The sequence below is a fragment of the Vipera berus genome, assembly GCF_964194415.1.
Source record: "Vipera berus genome assembly, chromosome: 4".
Taxonomy (NCBI): Eukaryota; Metazoa; Chordata; class Lepidosauria; order Squamata; family Viperidae; genus Vipera; species Vipera berus.
The window spans coordinates 13,244,793-13,264,664 of NC_138206.1; the positions used below are offsets into that span (position 1 = coordinate 13,244,793).

At 41.1% G+C, this 19,872-nt stretch overlaps 1 protein-coding gene across 3 annotated transcripts in view; it reads right to left on the minus strand.

Moving 5' to 3' along the window:
* Positions 1-371: 371 nt before the first annotated feature.
* MRE11 (MRE11 homolog, double strand break repair nuclease) overlaps positions 372-19,872 on the minus strand; it is a 36,201-nt gene continuing 16,700 nt past the window's right edge. For 2 of the 3 annotated variants that reach the window (XM_081326204.1, XM_081326205.1), the window contains 10 exons: positions 19,140-19,266; positions 17,894-17,997; positions 16,538-16,711; positions 14,761-14,823; positions 14,260-14,470; positions 13,398-13,478; positions 12,985-13,043; positions 10,720-10,781; positions 7,609-7,687; positions 372-2,386 (listed from right to left, as the gene is read on the minus strand). In XM_081326204.1, the coding sequence (XP_081182330.1) occupies positions 2,348-2,386; positions 7,609-7,687; positions 10,720-10,781; positions 12,985-13,043; positions 13,398-13,478; positions 14,260-14,470; positions 14,761-14,823; positions 16,538-16,711; positions 17,894-17,997; positions 19,140-19,266 (999 nt within the window). In that variant the 3' untranslated portion in view covers positions 372-2,347. Of the gene's footprint in view, positions 2,387-7,608; positions 7,688-10,719; positions 10,782-12,984; positions 13,044-13,397; positions 13,479-14,257; positions 14,471-14,681; positions 14,824-16,537; positions 16,712-17,893; positions 17,998-19,139; positions 19,267-19,872 lie in introns of those variants that run through there. The other variant, XM_081326206.1, reaches the window with a different exon arrangement.

Consider the following 19,872-nt stretch of genomic DNA (forward strand, 5'->3'; position numbering starts at 1 on the left):
TTCAATCCATAGCTCAGTTCTGTAAGACCTTTGCAGCCGAGGACCGAGCTATGGATTCAATCCATAGCTCGGTACTCGGCTGCAGAGGCCTTCCGGAAAGGCCTGACTGGGAAATGCAAGCCGTAATGCAGCTGCAGAATGAAGATGCTCCTTTGGCCACAGAAGAAATGGGCTGGCTGGGCAGGGCTGTCGGTGCCAGAGGTGAGTATAAAAGACACCCCTCAAAAATAAGAGCTGTGCCTCTTTTGGAAGCAAAAAAAAAAGACCCAGTCTTATTTTCAGGGAAACACAGTTGAAGCAAAGGTTCACATATTGCCCAAATATGTATGTAGCTTTGGATTATTTTCCTTAATATAAATGGAACAGGAAGGAAGTTTTTCATTCATTTATTTGAGTTCTCTTTATCTAGTTTTAGGACTTGTCTGGAGAACATATGTTTTATTTATGCAGAAATATTGAAAACTCAAAAGGTACACAAACCTTTAAGTACCACTTTACATATCTTGCTTCTGCATCCAGAGCAACATCAGAGTAGAAACATTTAGAAAAAATATGTAGTCTTTTAAAATTCATTTATACAGTACTGCAGATGTACTTCACATAAAACTATCACCAAATGTTAAGGGCAACAAGAGAGAAAAACAGTTTTGGGAACGCAGGGAAATTTTAGATCAGAACATTAAATTTAACCTACAGGGAAACGTGGGATGGGAAATCAGAAAAGGTACCACAAAGCAATTCATTTATGAGGGGCCCTTGCTGCTCTCTGAGCCTAAATGTTTTTTTACAGATATTTCATTACTAAACTGGGTAACATCATTACCTAGTTTGGTAGTAAAATGTTTGCAAGAAAAAAAGCAAATTCAGAAAGCACCAGAGACCCCTCATTTCAACCCTGAGCTACAAATATTCTCTATTAATCTATGACCGCACTCTTGCTACATTCTTTTTTCTTAATACAACATAAATTGACCTCTATTGGTTCGTCCAGTAAATACAGTACAAATCAACATTTCTAAAAAATTTTTTTTAAAAAAAGAACAAACGTGTCAGAAACCTTTATTTCATATCACACATTTCACATCCCTTGTACAATTTTTCGGGGTTTATAGAATAAATTTAAAATATAGTAATCAACAGTGGACTTTCCATGGTAAAATATATTGCATTGCACAGTATTTCCAAGGCCAACATGGTTTTAAAGCTTCATCCCATACTAAAGCCCCACACTAAAATTCAGTATCGAGGTTACCTTAAAGGACATATTTTCTAACTGATTTTTGTTTTTTTGATACCACTGAGATAAGCAGATGCAAGTTGGGCAAAGTTAAACTGAGGAAAAAACAAATTTATCTCTGCTTGAAAGATTCTCACAATTTTTATTTCTGGGCATATCAATGAAATTATTGCCAAGTTTACTACTCTGGGCCCTGAATCAGACCAGCTCAGTTTCAACTTATTAAAACTATAACTAGCTCCCTCTGAAAATCCCAGAAATGATAATATGCACCCATTATGAGGAGTCACTTTAAAACTTATATCCTCTTCATTACAGATTATTGTCAAAAGGATTCATGTTTTATATCCAAGCATCCAGAAGACCTTTTTCTTTTTTTAAAAAAACAACTGTAAGGCATCCATGTCAACCAATCAAGCTGCATATAATTTCATCGAATCACTGATTTCCATAATCAGTTTTGATCCTGGGTATTGCCTCGTTTATGTAAGTTGGAAACTTGTAAAACATGGGATGCAGGAATGGAGTTTGTTCTCTTACCCAACCAATTCTGATTTATTCCTTGTTAAAATGAACGAATCACGGGAGATAAAAGAGCCCTCTGAAAGAAATGCTGTGACACATTTCCTTTGCCTTTTAAGTTTGGACACAGAAACTGCTATCTCCATTCAGGCATGATGTTGCTCTGAGTAGGGAAGTGACCGGAGTTTGGTGACTCCTGGTTGGGAGAAATGAGGGACCATTTCTCCTGAATCCTTTGTTCTCCCACACAGCTCCAGAATTTTCCTAACTTCACACTCCTGGACAGATTGTAAGAGCCATGAGGTAAGAAGACCTCAGTGAAAACTGCCACCCCTAAGGGAGAATATTCCTTTTTACACATTTCCACTCAAGTGAACTCTGCATCCTACAATTTAGCAGGATATTTGTGCACGTCTGATGGCATTGCAGATTCAGAATAAGGAAGCCGTCTTCTTCAAGGAAGCCGTCAGTTTCTAGACAATACAGTAAAATTAGGGAGAACAAGGCGCAAACATCTCAGGTCTCCTTTGCAGAATTTGGAGAAGCAATTTTTGCACTTTCCTTCCATGCTTTGGATAACGGAGGTTATCATCTTTTTTTTCTCGAAGTGGAAACAAATAATTCATCCTGTAAATTAATGACAGGTATTTCATTGAGGTTATATGGTTAAGGAGAATAATCCCCATTGGATAGGTCAGCTGTATCAGTGTATGACAGTTCATAGTGGGATCCAGATATTTTTTTAAAAAAAAATGTTTTCAACTTGGATTCTTCACTGACTTTGCTCCCAATCTTATCTTCTTCTCTCCCTATGGAATACAACACCAGTACCAGCAATAGCACTTAAGACTTATATACCGCTTCATAATGCTTTACAGCCCTCTCTAAGCAGTTTACAAACTGAGCATATTGCCCCCAACAATCTGAATCCTCATTTTACTGACCTTGGAAGCATGGAAGGCTGAGTCAACCTGGAGCCTCATTAGGATCGAACTCCAGGCTGTGGGCAGAGTTAGAGTGCAATACCGCATTCTAATTGCTGGGCCACCACTATCCCACAGCTACAAGAAATAATTCCTGGCAACAACAGCCAACATTCAATGTTCCCTCCTGCTTTTAGAGATTGCTAACTTTTAGAGATTGCTAAATCACCTATCATGATTCTCCTCTCTCCCTTCAAGTTTTCTTGATGGGTTCTTCAGAAGTAGTTTGCCAATGCCTCCTTCCTAGGGCTGAGAGAAAGTCACCAGCATAAGGTCATCCAGCTAGCAGGCTGGCTGGGGAATTCTGAGAGTTGAAGGCCAAACATCTTAAAATCGCTAAGGTTGAGAAACACTAATTTAGGTATAGGTAGGTAGGTAATCCCCTTCATGGATTACTGCCTTGTCGTGGCGAAGGGGCTTGCATAATTCAATGAAGCTATGAGCTATGCCGTGCAGGGCCACCCAAGACGGACAGGTCATAGCAGAGAGTTCTGACAAAACGTGATCCACTGGAGAAGGAAATGGCAACCCACTCCAGTATCTTTGCCATGAAAACCCTATGGACAGTACCAAAAGGCAAAACGATATGACGCTGGAAGATGAGCCCCTCAGGTCGGAAGGCGTCCAATATGCTACTGGGGAAGAGCAGAGGGCTAGTACTAGTAGCGCCAGAAAGAATGAAGCGACTGGGCCAAAGCCGAAAGGACGCTCAGCTGTGGATATGTCTGGTGGTGAAAGGAAAGTCCGATGCTGTAAAGATTTTTTCTCCATAGGAACCTGGAATGTAAGATCCATGAATCAAGGCAAGCTGGACGTGGTCAAACAAGAGATGACAAGACTGAACATCGACATCTTAGGTATCAGCGAACTAAAATGGACAGGAATGGGTGAATTTAATTCAGATGACCATCAGGTATACTACTGCGGACAAGAATCCCTCAGAAGAAATGGAGTAGCCTTCATAGTCAATAAAAGAGTAGGAAAAGCAATACTGGGATACAATCCTCAAAATGACAGAATGATCTCAGTTCGAATCCAAGGCAAACCATTCAATATCACAGTAGTCCAAGTCTATGCCCCAACCACCGGTGCTGAAGAGGATGAAATTGACCAGTTCTATGAAGCCCTACAGCACCTTATAGAACTAACACCAAAAAATGATGTCCTTATCATCATGGGGGATTGGAATGCTAAAGTAGGAAGCCAAAAGATAACCGGAATAACAGGCAAGTTTGGCCTTGGAGTACAAAATGAAGCAGGGCACAGGCTGATAGAATTTTGTCAAGAGAATACGATGGTCATAGCAAACACCCTTTTCCAACAACCCAAGAGACGGCTCTACACATGGACATCACCAGACGGTCAACACAGAAATCAGATTGACTATGTACTGTGCAGCCAAAGATGGAGAAGCTCTATACAGTCAATAAAAACAAGACCAGGAGCTGACTGTGGCTCAGACCATGAGCTTCTTGTTGCAAAGTTTAAGCTTAAACTGAAGAAAGTAGGGAAAAGCACTAGGCCAGTCAGGTATGAATTAAATCATATCCCTGTTGAATATACAGTAGAGGTGACAAATAGATTTAAGGAATTAGATCTGATAGACAGAGTGCCTGAAGAACTATGGACAGAGGTTCGCAAACAAAGAAAAAGAAATGCAAGAAAGCAAAATGGCTGTCTGAGGAAGCTTTGCAAATAGCTGAGGAAAGGAGGGAAGCAAAAGGCAAGGGAGAAAAAGAAAGATACGCCCAATTGAATGCAGAATTCCAAAGAATAGCTAGAAGAGATAAGAATGACTTCTTAAATGAACAGTGCAAAGAAATAGAAGAAAACAATAGAATAGGGAGGACCAGAGATCTTTTCAAGAAAATTGGAGAGATGAAGGGAACGTTCAATGCAAAAATGGGCATGATAAAGGACCAAAATGGCAGGGACCTAACAGAGGCAGAAGAGATTAAGAAGAGATGGCAAAATTACACAGAAGAACTATACAAGAATGAGCTTAACGTCCCTGATAATCACAATGAGGTGGTCACTGACCTCGAGCCAGACATCCTAGAATGTGAAGTGAAGTGGGCCTTAGAAAAGCTGAGCAACAACAAAGCTAGTGGAGGTGACAGTATTCCAGCTGAGCTATTCAAAATCTTAAAAGACGATGCAGTAAAAGTGCTACACTCAATTTGCCAGCAAATTTGGAAAACTCAACAGTGGCCACAGGATTGGAAAAGATCAGTTTACATTCCAATTCCAAAGAAAGGCAGTGCCAAAGAATGTTCAAACTATCGCACCATTGCACTCATTTCTCATGCTAGTAAAGTTATGCTTAAAATCCTACAAGCTAGACTCCAGCAGTATGTGGATCGAGAACTACCAGAAGTACAGGCAGGATTTCGAAGAGGCAGAGGAACTAGAGATCAAATTGCCAACATACGCTGGATCATGGAAAAAGCTAGAGAGTTCCAGAAAAACATCTACTTCTGCTTCATTGACTATGCTAAAGCCTTTGATTGTGTGGATCATAACAAACTGTGGCAAGTTCTTAAAGAGATGGGAGTACCAGAACATCTTATTTGTCTCTTGAGAAACCTATATGCGGGCCAAGAAGCAACAGTGAGAACTGGACACGGAACCACTGATTGGTTCAAAATTGGGAAAGGAGTCCGGCAAGGCTGTATACTGTCGCCTTGCCTATTTAACTTATATGCAGAGCACATCATGAGAAAGGCAGGGCTAGATGAATCAAAAGTTGGAATTAAGATTGCTGGAAGAAATATCAACAACCTAAGATATGCAGATGATACCACTCTAATGGCAGAAAGTGAAGAGGAACTGAAGAGTCTCTTGTTGCGAGTGAAGAAGGAGAGTGCAAAAGTTGGGTTGAAACTAAACATTAAGAAAACTAAGATCATGGCATCCGGCCCTCTTAATTCCTGGCAAACAGATGGGGAAGAAATGGAGGTAGTGACAGATTTTATTTTCCTGGGCTCCAAGATCACTGCAGATGGGGACTGTAGTCAAGAAATTAAAAGACGCTTGCTCCTCGGGAGGAAAGCCATGGCAAATCTAGACAGCACACTAAAAAGCAGAGACATCACCCTGTCAACAAAAGTGCGTATAGTCAAGGCTATGGTCTTCCCAGTTGCAATGTATGGCAGTGAAAGTTGGACCATAAGAAAGGCTGAGCGCAAAAGAATTGAGGCCTTTGAACTCTGGTGCTGGAGAAGACTCCTGCGAGTCCCTTGGACTGCAAGGCGATCAAACCGGTCAGTCCTAGAGGAGATCAACCCTGACTGCTCTTTAGAAGGCCAGATCCTGAAGCTAAAACTCAAATACTTTGGCCACCTAATGAGGAGGAAGGACTCACTGGAGAAGAGCCTAATGCTGGGAAAGATTGAGGGCAATAGAAGAAGGGGACGACAGAGAATGAGGTGGCTGGATGGAGTCACTGAAGCAGTAGGCGTGAGCTTAACTGGACTCCAGAAGATGGTAGAGGACAGGAAGGCCTGGAGGAACATTGTCCATAGGGTCGCGATGGGTCGGACACGACTTCGCAACTAACAACAACAACAGGTAGGTAATAAGAGGGACGCGGTGGCTCAGTGGGTTAGGACGCTGAGCTTGTCGATCAGAAGGTCGGCAGTTTGGCGGGTCAAATCCCGAGTGCCGCGTAACAGAGTGAGCGCCTGTTACTTGTCCCAGCTTCTGCCAATCTAGCAGTTCGAAAGAACGTAAAAAATGCAAGTAGAAAAATAGGGACCACTACGGTGGGAAGGTAACAGCGTTCTGTGCGCCTTTGGCGTCTAGTCATGCTGGCCACATGAACACGGAGACATCCTCGGACAAGCGCTGGCTCTTCGGCTTTGAAACAGAGATGAGCACCGGCCCCTGGAGTTGGAAACGACTAGCACGCATTACCTTTAGGTAGGTAATGAATGTATGAATGACAGATAGAAATTTTATATCAATTGAGAGAAAAGGTGGATAGATGGATGGATGGATCTGTCTGTCTATCTATCATCTATCTATCTATCTATCTATCTATCTATCTATCTATCTATCTATCTATCTATCTATCTATCTATCTATCTATCTATCAAGAGAGAGAGAGATAGCAGTGACCTGATGCCCAGCAGTGAGAAAGGCAAGGACTTATTTCATGGCACTTATGTCTGCATTGTTGTTTGAATTTACAGTAGGCAAAGCCTCTTACAGAACAGAGGATTTAAGATTTCAATGAAATAACTGAATTCAGTGCTGACAACAAAGCTCATACATTACTACCAACATATGAATCAGCCTGAGAGAGAGAGAGAGAGAGAGAGAGAGAGAGAGAGAGAGAGAGAGAGAGAGAGAGAGAGAGAGAGAGAGAGAGAGAGAGAGAGAGAGAGAGAGAGAGAGAGAGAGAGAGAGAGAGAGAGAGAGAGAGAGCTTTATTGTCATTTTTTTACTGTGGGCACAATGGCACACATTAAAAATGTAATTTAGTTGCTTGCTCTCAAATGTACACACATAACACACATTTAAATACTATATACAACATATGCAAATAAATATGTAAATAACTGACTGCTTCTCTGTAGATATAGTTATCTGTGGCTCTTGCTGCTTCAAAAAATCTGTGCCTTAATGAACAGAGTAAAACAGCATGATAAGGTTGGAAATACCAAGAGACAAACAAGAATTTACACAACTCTTAAGGTTTAACGAGGCTGATGATGTGGTTAGCCCTATCTTTTATTACAGAGTTTCTTGTTAGGATCCTTGTTAGGAGTAAGGAATTGTGAAGAGATGTAAAAAGCTCTAAATATCGCTCAAACATTTTGCATTATGGATTGAAGGAAGTACAATGGAAAAAAGATTTTATACCTCATCTGATTCAAAGGAAACACCTTTTGATGTTTGGCTCTGAGAATTCCTCTGGCTTTGCGTTGATGTGGTTGGTAATCTAAGTATTATAAGAAGGAGACATTATCACTCTTAATGAAATCATGATCCCAGAATTCAATTATAAACTATTCAAGTTTCTAATTTGCTTCTAGCCCAGTTTTCAAACGTTAGCTCTTATCTCTAAACTCCCAAAAGATCAGGGCCACACTACTAGAAATACCGTTGTGTCCCAAAGAAGTTGGAATTCCAATTTATGATGCGTTATGGGCTTGTTCTGCATTCTACAGTGAAAGAGAAATTAGGGTGATACTAAACAAAAGGCAGAAGCTTTTCAGCAATGGCTTCCAAGAAGGCCTGACCTAGATTTAGGCATGTCCCCGATTCTCAATGCATTCTGAAACCAGATCAAGTGATGCTTCACTGTATTTTTTAAAAAATGTCTTTGTTTTGCTCTATTTCAATTTGCACTTTTGCATGAGGATGGTTTTAAGGATAAATATAGCCTTGGAAATAATGCATACAGCCTTTGGACATAGGACTGCTGACTTTAAATGAACAGAGAAAAGGCATTAAAAAAAACAAAGCAGTGAACTCACATATTACAGGTGGTCCTCGAGTTACGACCACAACTGAGCCCCAAAATTTCTGTTGGGTAAGCAAGCTAGTTGTTAAATGAATTCTGCCCCATTTCATAACCTTTCTTGTTAAGTGAATCACTGCAGTGGTTGAGTTAGTAGCATGGGTTGTTAAAGTGAATCTGGTTTCCCCACTGACTTTGTCAGAAGATCATAAAAGCTGATCACATGACCCCGGGACACTGGAACCGTCATAAATATGAACCAACTGCCAAGCACCTGAATTTTGATCATGTGAACACGGGGATGCTGCAATGGTTGTAATGTGAAGGGTCATAAGTCACTTTTTTCAGTGCTGTTGTAACTTCAAACAGTAACTAAACAAATGGTTGTAAGTCAAGGGCTAGCCGCCCTGTTGTTACAACAATATTATACTGGGGGGAAAGTATGAAAAACAGATTTGATTTAATGAGATTCCCAATAATTATTGGTAAGCTTAGTAGCTTTGATGTGTGCCAGGAAACTGCAGCAAAAGTTTGATTCAACAGAGGTTTAGATGTTCTTTACAGTTATTAAAACAAGTTCACATCATTTACGACAATGTATATCAATTACCTAATGACACAAATTGATACAAATGGCATTAATTTGCATGAACTGCCCAGAATAGTTTGAGTACAGTATTGTAGGCTTTAAAGCTTTAAAGGGATGCTGGAAAAGAAATTAAGTCTATCGTGTTCAATGTGCAGTAAACTGAGGTCCATTAAAGTAAAGTTTTGCCATAATGAGATTATTTAAGGAACACTTTCTCTTGGAAGATCAGTTACTTGGATGACCCTTTCAACTATGACTACAATGTACATTCTATTCTATTCTGTTCTGTTCCTATTTCTATTCTATATATTTTATATTTTATTACTTTATTTTATTATTTTATTTTATTGGATGTACAAGCTGCTCTAAGCACAAATGACTCCTTATGTTATAGGCGGGTTAAAGTGTATTATGTATTTGGTTATTTATATAGTTGATCAATGTTAGTTAGATTATGATCATTATATATTTGTAACCCTGTAATCAGCTTTGGGAAGTGGGGGAGGGGGAGGGGGGTTTAGGGGTGGGTTGGGGATGGGATAATATTGTAACTTTTATAAAACTTTTCAATAAAAAAAAGCACAAATGACTCTGAGTGGTGCATATCCCAACGTAAATTGTGTTAAAATATAAAATGCAGAAGAAAAGTCAAACTGTAACAACATAAAATAATTATGGTTTTTAAATAACTTTTACGTAAGGGAATTTTGGCTTGAGTTTTTGAATCAGAACTTTCACTGAACAGGAGAAATTATTTCTGAAACTTCAGAAAAGTTCTAAAAGCAGCTTGTGATATGGTCACAATATGATCTGTACGCATGCCCACAAACATCCATGGACATACTGGTACTATGGTGCTCAAAGTGTGTATCTGGCATTCCATGTATTGACAGCAGGGAAGATTGTATTTGCTCAGCATTAGAAGGAAGAAATACCATCAGATGAGGAGATAATTAAGGAGATATTGGACTGCGCTGAAATGGACAGGCTGAGGATTACAGAGAAAGAAGATACAGAATATTTTCAAATATGGAATTTATTTTATCAAAGGCTGGAAAAACAGTGTAGAGACTAGGAATGTTGTTGTTGTTGTTAGTTGCGAAGTCGTGTCCGACCCATCGCGACCCTATGGACAATGTTCCTCCAGGCCTTCCTGTCCTCTACCATCTTCTGGAGTCCATTTAAGCTCATGCCTACTGCTTCAGTGACTCCATCCAGCCACCTCATTCTCTGTCGTCCCCTTCTTCTATTGCCCTCAATCTTTCCCAGCATTAGGCTCTTCTCCAGTGAGTCCTTCCTTCTCATTAGGTGGCCAAAGTATTTGAGCTTTAGCTTCAGGATCTGGCCTTCTAAAGAGCAGTCAGGGTTGATCTCCTCTAGGACTGACCGGTTTGATCGCCTTGCAGTCCAAGGGACTCGCAGGAGTCTTCTCCAGCACCAGAGTTCAAAGGCCTCAATTCTTTGGCGCTCAGCCTTTCTTATGGTCCAGCTTTCACTGCCATACATTGCAACTGGGAAGACCATAGCCTTGACTATACGCACTTTTGTTGACAGGGTGATGTCTCTGCTTTTTAGTGTGCTGTCTAGATTTGCCATGGCTTTCCTCCCAAGGAGCGAGCGTCTTTTAATTTCTTGGCTACAGTCCCCATCTGCAGTAATCTTGGAGCCCAGGAAAATAAAATCTGACTAGGAATATAATTGGTATTATTAAGCAAAACAAAAAATAATCTAGATAACACAATGTTTATTAAGCGCTAATGAAATGTAACAGTAAAAAACTAATAATAATAAAAAAACCATGGACATGACACTTTTGTGTTCAAAGAAAAGTGTTTCCACTAGCTATTTCAGCCTATCCTTCTCTATTTGCCTAGATAGGCCTCTTATAAATAACAAACTCTAGATCAACGGCTCTACTAACCTTTGATTTGTAGAGGTAGTGGTAAAAGACACCTCCATATCAGAATCATCGTCTTCAATCACCTGCAAGAGACAGAGCAAAGGCCCAGAAAGCTGCACTTTTAATACAGCTTAATACACTTTTAATACAAGTTGAGCTAGTCCCCAACTTACGACCACAATGGAGTTCAAAATTTCTGTTGCTAAGAGAGAGTGAGTTTTGCCTCTTTTACAATTTTTCTTCCATGGTTAAATGCACTGCAGTTATTAAATTAGTATCAGAGTTGTTAAGTGAATCTAGCATCCCCAGTGACTTTGCCTGACAGAAGGTCGCAAAACGGGGATCACGTGACCGTGGGACACTGCAATTGTCATAAATATGAATCAGTTGCTAAGCGTCCCAATTTTGATCACGGGACCATGAAGATGCTGCAATAGTCATGTGAAAAACAGTCATAATCACCTTTTTTCCAGGGTTGTTGTAAAACAGTCACCAAATGAACTGTTGTAAGTTGAGGACTACCTATATAGGCACAAGAAAACATCCCTTGTGTTCTTTTTTATTGGTGACTGATACTGTCCCTATATTTAAAAAAAAAACCAGTTCATGTTGTGTTTGTAGTTGAGTTTACTTTCTGTCACGAAAGTGGCACCTTTTTTTTTGGAGGGGGGGGGAACCCCTCTGCTGGAGTACTGGACTCAGGGCTCTGACCAGTTGATTTCCTATAAGCCTTTGAAAATCTGATTCTCCCATTCACCCCTCTGCATTTCAACGCTTGGCCAGGAAACTGGAGGAGCCTCTCCTATAATAGTGTGTGTTATTTTGAAAATGTTTGTCTCAGCTTTCTTCTACTTTTCATTCTATTTCAGGGGTGTCAAACTCAATTTCATTGAGGGCCGCATCAGCATTGCAGTTGCCCTCAGGGGGCTGGGTGGGTATGGCCAGGGTGGGCGTGGCCTACTGGGTGGGCGTGGCTAGAGTGTGTATGGCCTACTGGGTGGGCGTGGCCAGCTTTACATCGTTCGCATCAAGGGTACCTATGGGAGCCTGGGCAGGAGTGGGACAGATCTGAGGGTCTCTGGCAGAAGGAGGGTCTCTGGGCCAGGGCCAAGGCAGTGGGGGCCGTTCCTTCACTGTTTCCAGGATGGCTTCGCGGGCCACATGAAACCACTTTGCAGGCCGGATCCGGCCCCCGGGCCTTGTGTTTGACATGTCTGTTCTATTTTATGCTTTTACTCCTATTTGTGATTTGGACAGCCGTGTAAGTTACTTAAAATAAATACAACGATGCTATGTTTTGAAGACATTGGCCCTCCCTTGTATCCCAAACCTGGTTACTCAATCCAAAAATCAACGTGAGCCTTACCCTTCTCCGTAATAAAACACTTGCCTGCTTTGCGAAGGAAGGGGGCTCCTTCAGTAGAGTCACTTAAAGACACCCCAAAAGCCTCAACATTCCCTAGGCCAGGGGTAGGCAACCTTGGCTCTTTTATGACTCATGGACTTCAACTCCACAGCTGGCTCAGGAATTCTGGGAGTTGAAGTCTATGACTCATAAAAGAGCCAAGGTTGCCTACCCCTGCCCTAGACCATGGGTCGGCAACCTGCGGCTCCGGAGCCGCATGCGGCTCTTTGAGCCGTCTCCTGCGGCTCCCAGCCGCCCGGTGCACGCGCACCTCTTCGAAGGGGCAGTGGTGCGTGCGCACCTCTCCAAACCTTTGAAGAGGTGTGCGCGCACCTCCGCGCGAATGGGCAGCGGCGCCGCTCTTTGGGAAAGCTGTCGCGGCATGTTTGCAGGCTGCCGAAGGCGGTAGCTCTGCAAATGGGCCATCGCCGTCGCGCAACCGGAAACCGGTTCCATCACATAAAAAAAATGGCAACCGTGCGCGTCCGCGCATGCGCAAGAAAAACTCGTTTTGTGCACGCGCAAAACGTTTTTTGCGCATGCACGTGCATGGATGCACGCACGCGGCTCCCACTTTTTTTATGCGTGATGGAACCGGTTCCCAGTGGCTCTTTTCCTTTTTCAGGTTGCCGACCCCTGCCCTAGACCTTTCCAGGGAAAGAGGAAGCTAAGCAGATGGCCCAAACAAACGTCACACCTCAAGGCTTTGCAGAAGATTGTCCCTATCTGCTACATAGCAAATCAGCTTTCCTCAACGGATGTCCTTCACAAGCACTGAGAATGCAATTTGTAACATTCCCCAACCTGCCTGGAAAAAGCTGCATGGCACCCACAGGAAAAGGGGAAATTGCTGGGTTTTTTATCATGAAATAACTACCAACCTCTGAGTAATTCCTGACAGGCGCGTTTCGAGAGGGCTGCTGTCTGGATGACTTAAATGCTGGAAAACATCAGAGTACGAATGTATAGCAATTATGGCAAATTTATGACACTTTGAAATAAACTACTGTTGGCACAAAGCACCAGAGAATTAAAAAATTTCCGCACGGCCTACGTTATGACAAGAGGTTTGCAGCCATTTTAAAGATGTACATAAATGACAACGGTTGGTTTGCTTACTGTGCTTAGCTGTGTTTCATTTAAGAACAATTTACTGAATACATCAAAATCTTTGGGGTTGACATAGCAAACCAAACAAATTTAATGTCTGTCTACTGTGCTACGTGGACTACTGTGTTGTATGAACCAAGGAAGTCGCTCGCCAGATACAGTAAAAGCTCGTAAGATAACCTACCATCCAAAATTGACATATTTTTCGTAGGAGTTAGAGGCTTATACGCTCTGCTGCTGCCTGACTGATCACGGGCAGCAATTCCTGTAAACAATACAATAGAGAGTCAGATGTTTACATTTTCTCACTTCTTTTTACCGAGCCTTACTAAGCCTTTAGGATGGTGTCCCCAAACTGGCTTATGCAGACTGCAATGCCCTTTAAGGAACCAACACAGGACTGGCAACATGGTGCCTATAGACACTTAGCACAATGTATCTGGTTAGACCATATTACAGATAGTTCTTGACTCACAACAGCTTGTTTAGCGACCGCTCGAACTTAAGACGACACTGAAAAAAGTGACTTTTTCACACTTATAATTGTTGCAGCACTCCCACGGTCACGTGATCAAAATTCAGACACTTGGCAACTGACTCATATTTATGACGGTTCCAGTGTCCCGGGGTTTTGTGAACACCTTTTGCAACCTTCTGACAAGCAAAGTCAAAGGGAAGTCCAATTCGCTTAACAATCGCATTACTAATTCCACAACTGCAATGATCCACTTAACACTGCAGTTATTAAATCAGTAACACGGTTGTCCCTATCAGAAGGTTGCAAAAAGTGATCACATGACCTCAGGACACTACAGTCGTAAATATGAACCAGCTGCAAAGCACTGAAATTTTGATCACACGACCATGGGGGTGCTACAACGGCCGTAAGTGTGAAAAACACTCATGTCACTCTTCAGTGGTTTTGTAACTTCAAGTGGTCACTAAATGAACTGTTGTAAAGTTGAGGACTACCTGTAAGCCAACAATCAACCACAGCAGCTTTATAGAAACTGCAACAAGATGGGAAAAACACACAAAAAACTAGCCTCCTCTTCCTCGCCGAGATGACCCCCTGGCTGAGACGTTCTGTCCTCTGCCTCTTGCCCGACCTCTCCGTCTACCCCGGCTGGGAGCTAAAGAGTCGTCCGATTCATCGTTGAATCTTTGGTCAGAGGTGGCCACATCCATGAGGTCGTCATCACTCATCACCGAAGCACGATCGGTCTCTTGAGACCTGGCTTTGGCCCTGTTGATAGCCTGGGAGAAAGGGAGGGAAGCAGGGAAAGAAAAGAATTCCACTCAGATATGAAAGCATTTCTCCATGCATGGAGTGGAAATTATGAAAGGGTGTGGAAGAAATGTTTACTGCTGAATCAATGAGTGGTCTTAAAAACTGAAAGGGGGAAAACAGGAGAGCAAAACAGCAGGTAAAAGTTTGATTTGAAACAAAAGGAACTGGGTGGCCTACATTTCTTTAGAGAGAGAAGTGAAGCACACCGTGAGGTAAATATGAGTCTCGTCTGACTCATTCTTGGATTTCGGCCTACCTCACGGACTTCTTCGTCCTCTTCCACTGTGTTCTTTTTTCTCGATTCTCTGAAGCGCTGAACCTGCATTGAAATGGAAGCATCACCGAATATATTCAGATGAAATAAGAGTTCATGCTTAATGCAAACTTGTTTCCTTCCTGAAGGGAGGAGGGAAAAGGATAGCTGAAATTCAAGTACAACTAATCCTCAACTTACAACCATTAGTTTAGCGACTGTTCAAAGTTACAACAACACTGAAAAAAGTGACTTATGACTGTTTTTCACACGTACAACTATTGCAGCATCCCCATGGTCATGTGATCAAAACCCAAACACTTGTCAACTGGCATATATTTATGACCGTTGCAGTGTCCCGGAGTCATGGGATCACCTTTTGCGAACTTCTCCCCAGCAAAGTCAATGGGGAAGCCAGATTCACTTGACAATCGTGTCACCAACTTAACAACTCCAGTGGTTCCCTTAACAACTTTGGCAAGAACGCTTGTTAAGATGGGGAAAAACTCACTTGACAACCTTTTTGCTTAGCAAAGGAAATTTTGGGCTCAAAATTGTGGTGATAAGGTAAGGTAAGGTAAGGTAAGACGAGACAAGATTAATCTTTATTGTCATTTTTTACTGTGGGCACAACGGCACACATCAAAAATGAAATTCAGTTGCCCGCTCTCAAAGTGAAACACATACATGACACACACCTAAAACATACTATATACAACATATGTATAGACCCACACCCGTACATATACATAACAATAAAATTGTTCTGTCCTCTCCCACTGAGTAGACTCAAAAGAGGCTCAAAAGTCCAACAGAAGCCAAACATAAGCTGAACAAATGAAAACTGGACTGCTAACATTTAACTCTCTCCAAAGTTTATATCAGACAGCAATGTTGTAATTACCGGGCAATGTTCCCAGGTTCTTGGCAGATGGCCAGCAGCTTCAGAGCCTAGATACGGACAAGCAGACACGCTACAAAACTCAAAATGCCAACAAATTGTCCACCACGCCTGTCCTGCGCAGCCACACCCCTTTTATACTCTGTAGGGTGTGGCCCTACGTCTCCCGGCCACGCCTCTTGGGACGTTGCAACAATTGCTGCTGTTGTTGACAACGTATTCTACGTCTCTCTCTTGCATCCAAAAGGGGCTCTTCCTCGGTGCTGCCGGCCTCTGCCTGCTGTTCTGCCTCCCCCTCTGTTTGGCTGGGGTCCATAGGCACATCAGCCACAGTCAGTTCTTGCTGACTCACCAAGGGACTCGGCCCCTCCGGCACGCCGCTCGTGCCAGCTTCCTCCTCCTCCAACTCATCCTCCGAGTCGATATGCCACGATAAAGCACCCGCCGGGGTCACAACAAAAATATTAAATACTGTCCATCTTGAATATATAACAGAAGGAGGAAGCCTGAGAGTTCACAAGGTTAATGCTGTATGGAACGAAACTATGGCTGAATCTGGATGTTCTGCTACGGATACCACGAAGCCCCCTCCTCCCAGAAGGCAACAAGGAAAACAGGTCGTGAAGAGGATGGGTAGTGTCCCAGATAATCTTACGGACCCTGTTCAAACAACGCTTCTGTGCTATGTCCTGGATGGGAGGGAGGGATATTCTGGTACATTAAACAAGGATCTGACCATCTGAAGGTGGCCCAAAATTACTCAAGCAGCTGTTCAGATCGCTCTCCTTGCCCTGATATGACATTTGTAATAGCAATAAAGATGTTTGTAATATTCAATTATTGAATGTGTTCAGGAAGAATAAGTCATGCCATACAAACCTCTTCGTCAATTTTGGCTTCTTCTGCATCTATACGCCGCTCCTTCAGAAATCTCTGGGTCTTTTCTAACTGGAACTTCACTAGTTCTTCAATAGCGTCCTTCTCCTCCTTGTCCACAAATTCTTGCACGGCTTCCCCCATGCCTCTCTCGGTCAGAAGAGAAAGCTGCACTTTCTTGGGACACATAAACAAAGAGTCAGTTTGATTTCAATTTATATACCAACCAGATTTGTTGAATTATATTGGTTGCATTGGAAGGAAGCATTGGATGAACTGAATGGATTGGAATGATGGAACGTTTTGTTGGAAGAAATTTAATTCAGTAATAAATTTATCCCTGCACTACCTTTGGAACTCCCTTTAATCATCAGCCTGACCTACAGGTAACCAACATTGTTAAGTGAGTATTGACCCATTTTACGACCTTTCTTGCTAAAGTTGTTAAGTGAATCTGGCTCCCCCCCCTTGATTTTGCTTGTCTGAAAGTGACTCTGGGACACAGCAACCATCTTTAAATATGAGTCAGTTGCTAAACATCTGAATTTTGATCACATGACCCTGGGGATGCTGCAATCGTCCTAAGTGTGAAGAACGATCATAAATCACTTTTTTCAGTACCATTGTAACTTGGAACGGTCACTAAACAAACTGTTGTAACTTGAGGAATACCTGCAGTTTTAGCTAAGATTTAGTTATTTATTAGTAATAATAATTAATATAAATAAATAGTAAAAAGGTAAAGGTTCCCCCGCACATGCGTGCTAGTCGTTTCCCACTCTAGGGGCCGGTGCTCATCTCCGTTTCAAAGCCGAAGAGCCAGCGCTTGTCCGAGGACGTCTCCGTGATCATGTGGCCGGCATGACTAGACGCCAAAGGCGCACGGAACGCTGTTACCTTCCCACCGCAGTGGTCCCTATTTTTCTACTTGCATTTTTACGTGCTTTCGAACTGCTAGGTTGGCAGAAGCTGGGACGAGTAACAGGCGGTCACTCTGCTATGCGGCACTCGGGATTCGACCCGCCAAACTGCCGACCTTCTGATCGACAAGCTCAGCATCCTAACCCACTGAGCCACCGCGTCCCTTAAATAAATAGTAACAACTAATTAATTAGTTTTAACTTTTTCTGCAGCTTAGCCACAAAAGCTTAACTTGTAAACTGGCTACCAAAAGTTACAGGTTTTGTTCTAACATAACTTTCACATCCAGATTGTTTATCTCAGTGCAATATCAGAACCACAAATTGCCCAAAGTTTAAATGGAAAATTCCAATAATGGAACTCCAATCACTCAATTATTAATCTGGTCTGATTGCTATTTTTAAACCTAGTCATAAATACTAGAAACATATGTTTTACCTTCTCTGCTGTTTGGAAATATTGCTTTACTAAATCCTCCACCCGTAAGGTTGTTCCCTCAGCTGTAGGCTTGTGGACCAGTTTTCTGAAGTTAACTTCATCTTCTAAAAAATATATATATATATATATATATATATATATATATATATATATATATATATATATATATATATATATATAAGATACATTGTAATCCTTTTAAGGAAATGCTTACTATTCCAAATAATCACCATCATGAAGTTTTTTTTAAAAAAAATTACACACGCACACACACGCGCACACGCTAGGCATAAAGAAAATATGTAATGTTTTATTTAAAATGTTTAGTGAATTGTAACAAAGGTTTTTTGAACAAGTATAGATTTTTCATGGAAAACAGAAGTCCTATATTTTAAAAATACAGATGGAAAGATAAAAAAATAAAGATTTTCAACAGTGAAACAACACCATGAAAACAACACAGGTTCCTACTGCAGATTTTCTTTTGTATTTTGTTCAGTTTTTAGTCTTATTGAATACCTGAGTTTACTTGATTGCTTAATTATTAAGAAACCTAAGTCTCAGAATTAAGTTAACTATTTGGTCAAAGATATTAATTTGTTTGAACTTTAACTCAAGATGCAAAGACCACTCTTCAAAATAATAAAGACTGAATTTTAAAAGGCCCTATTAAAACACAAAAGATTCTAGAACAGCATTTAATATAGCTTGAGATCATGTTTTTACTTATGCACATATCACCGTAATAATCATTCTGTGGACCAATTTCATTTCAGGAATGCTTTTGCAATCCATTTCCTCTTCAGCAAACCTCACTAGTGTTCATTAAACCTTGAATACAGAATGTTTGTCAGCTATTAATAATCTCCTTTTTAAAAGCTGGGACATATTTCTCAGTGTCATCTTATTTCAAAAGCACAAGTGTTTTGAACAAGACGACATAGTAAGGCTGAAACCATCAGTGAAACAAAGACTAGCAATGTGCTAGTACTAAAAAAACACCCCATCGTTTCATCTTGCACGGACAGAAAAAGAATGCCTTGGACGTAATTATTTTTCCTAGTACCTTATGAAAACGAATACAGTCCACGGGCTAAGGAAAATGTAAATCGAGCACTGCCTGTAACTATACTTATTCTTCATCTCACTCACCCATCCCAACACACGTAACTTCCATTATTTTTCCCAGTGACAATACTTACTACAACAAATTTGTAAAATTATATACTTTTTTTTTAACATTTACCATTTTTCTCTTTTTGTTCCCGATGCCTGAAAAAATGTATGATATCTTTTGGATTAGCCACTTTATCCATGTATTTCTGGCTGAAACGAACCATACTGAACGGTTCGAAGCCTCCGCTGTAATCTACCTTCAAATCAAATGAAATAAAGAATAAAAGATGTGGGAATTTGCAATTAGGCATCTATAAAAAATAATTAAAAATTCATCGACTGAATTTGATGTACTTATCAATATTTTACTAAGGTATTAGCAAACACTTTATTATTTTAGTATAGCAAATATTTACTGAAGTATTAGTATTATAGCATATTCTAGCTACTGTTAGTAATTCACAGGAACACCATCTAACTAACAGCTGGCAAAACTGAAAATATATTCAACTTTAATGTCCATGCAATCTTCAAACAGTCAAGGAGTTTATGAAATTAGCTCCTCTTAATATCCTCAACCTCCATCTCTAAGGTGTATTTTAATTAATCTCTAAGGCTACTTAATTAAGCAAAACCAAAGCCTTAATGCAGAGGTCTTCAAACTTAGCAACTTTAAGACTTCTGGACTTCGACTCCCAGAATTCCTCAGCCAACTCTGGCTGGCTGAGGAATTCTGGGAGTTGAAGTCCACAAGTCTTAAAAGTTGCCAAGTTTGAAGACCCTTGCCTTAATCGATACATTACACATGTAGAATTGTTTAAAAATCAACCCATACTTGAAAAGTTACTGCCTATTAAAGTTTG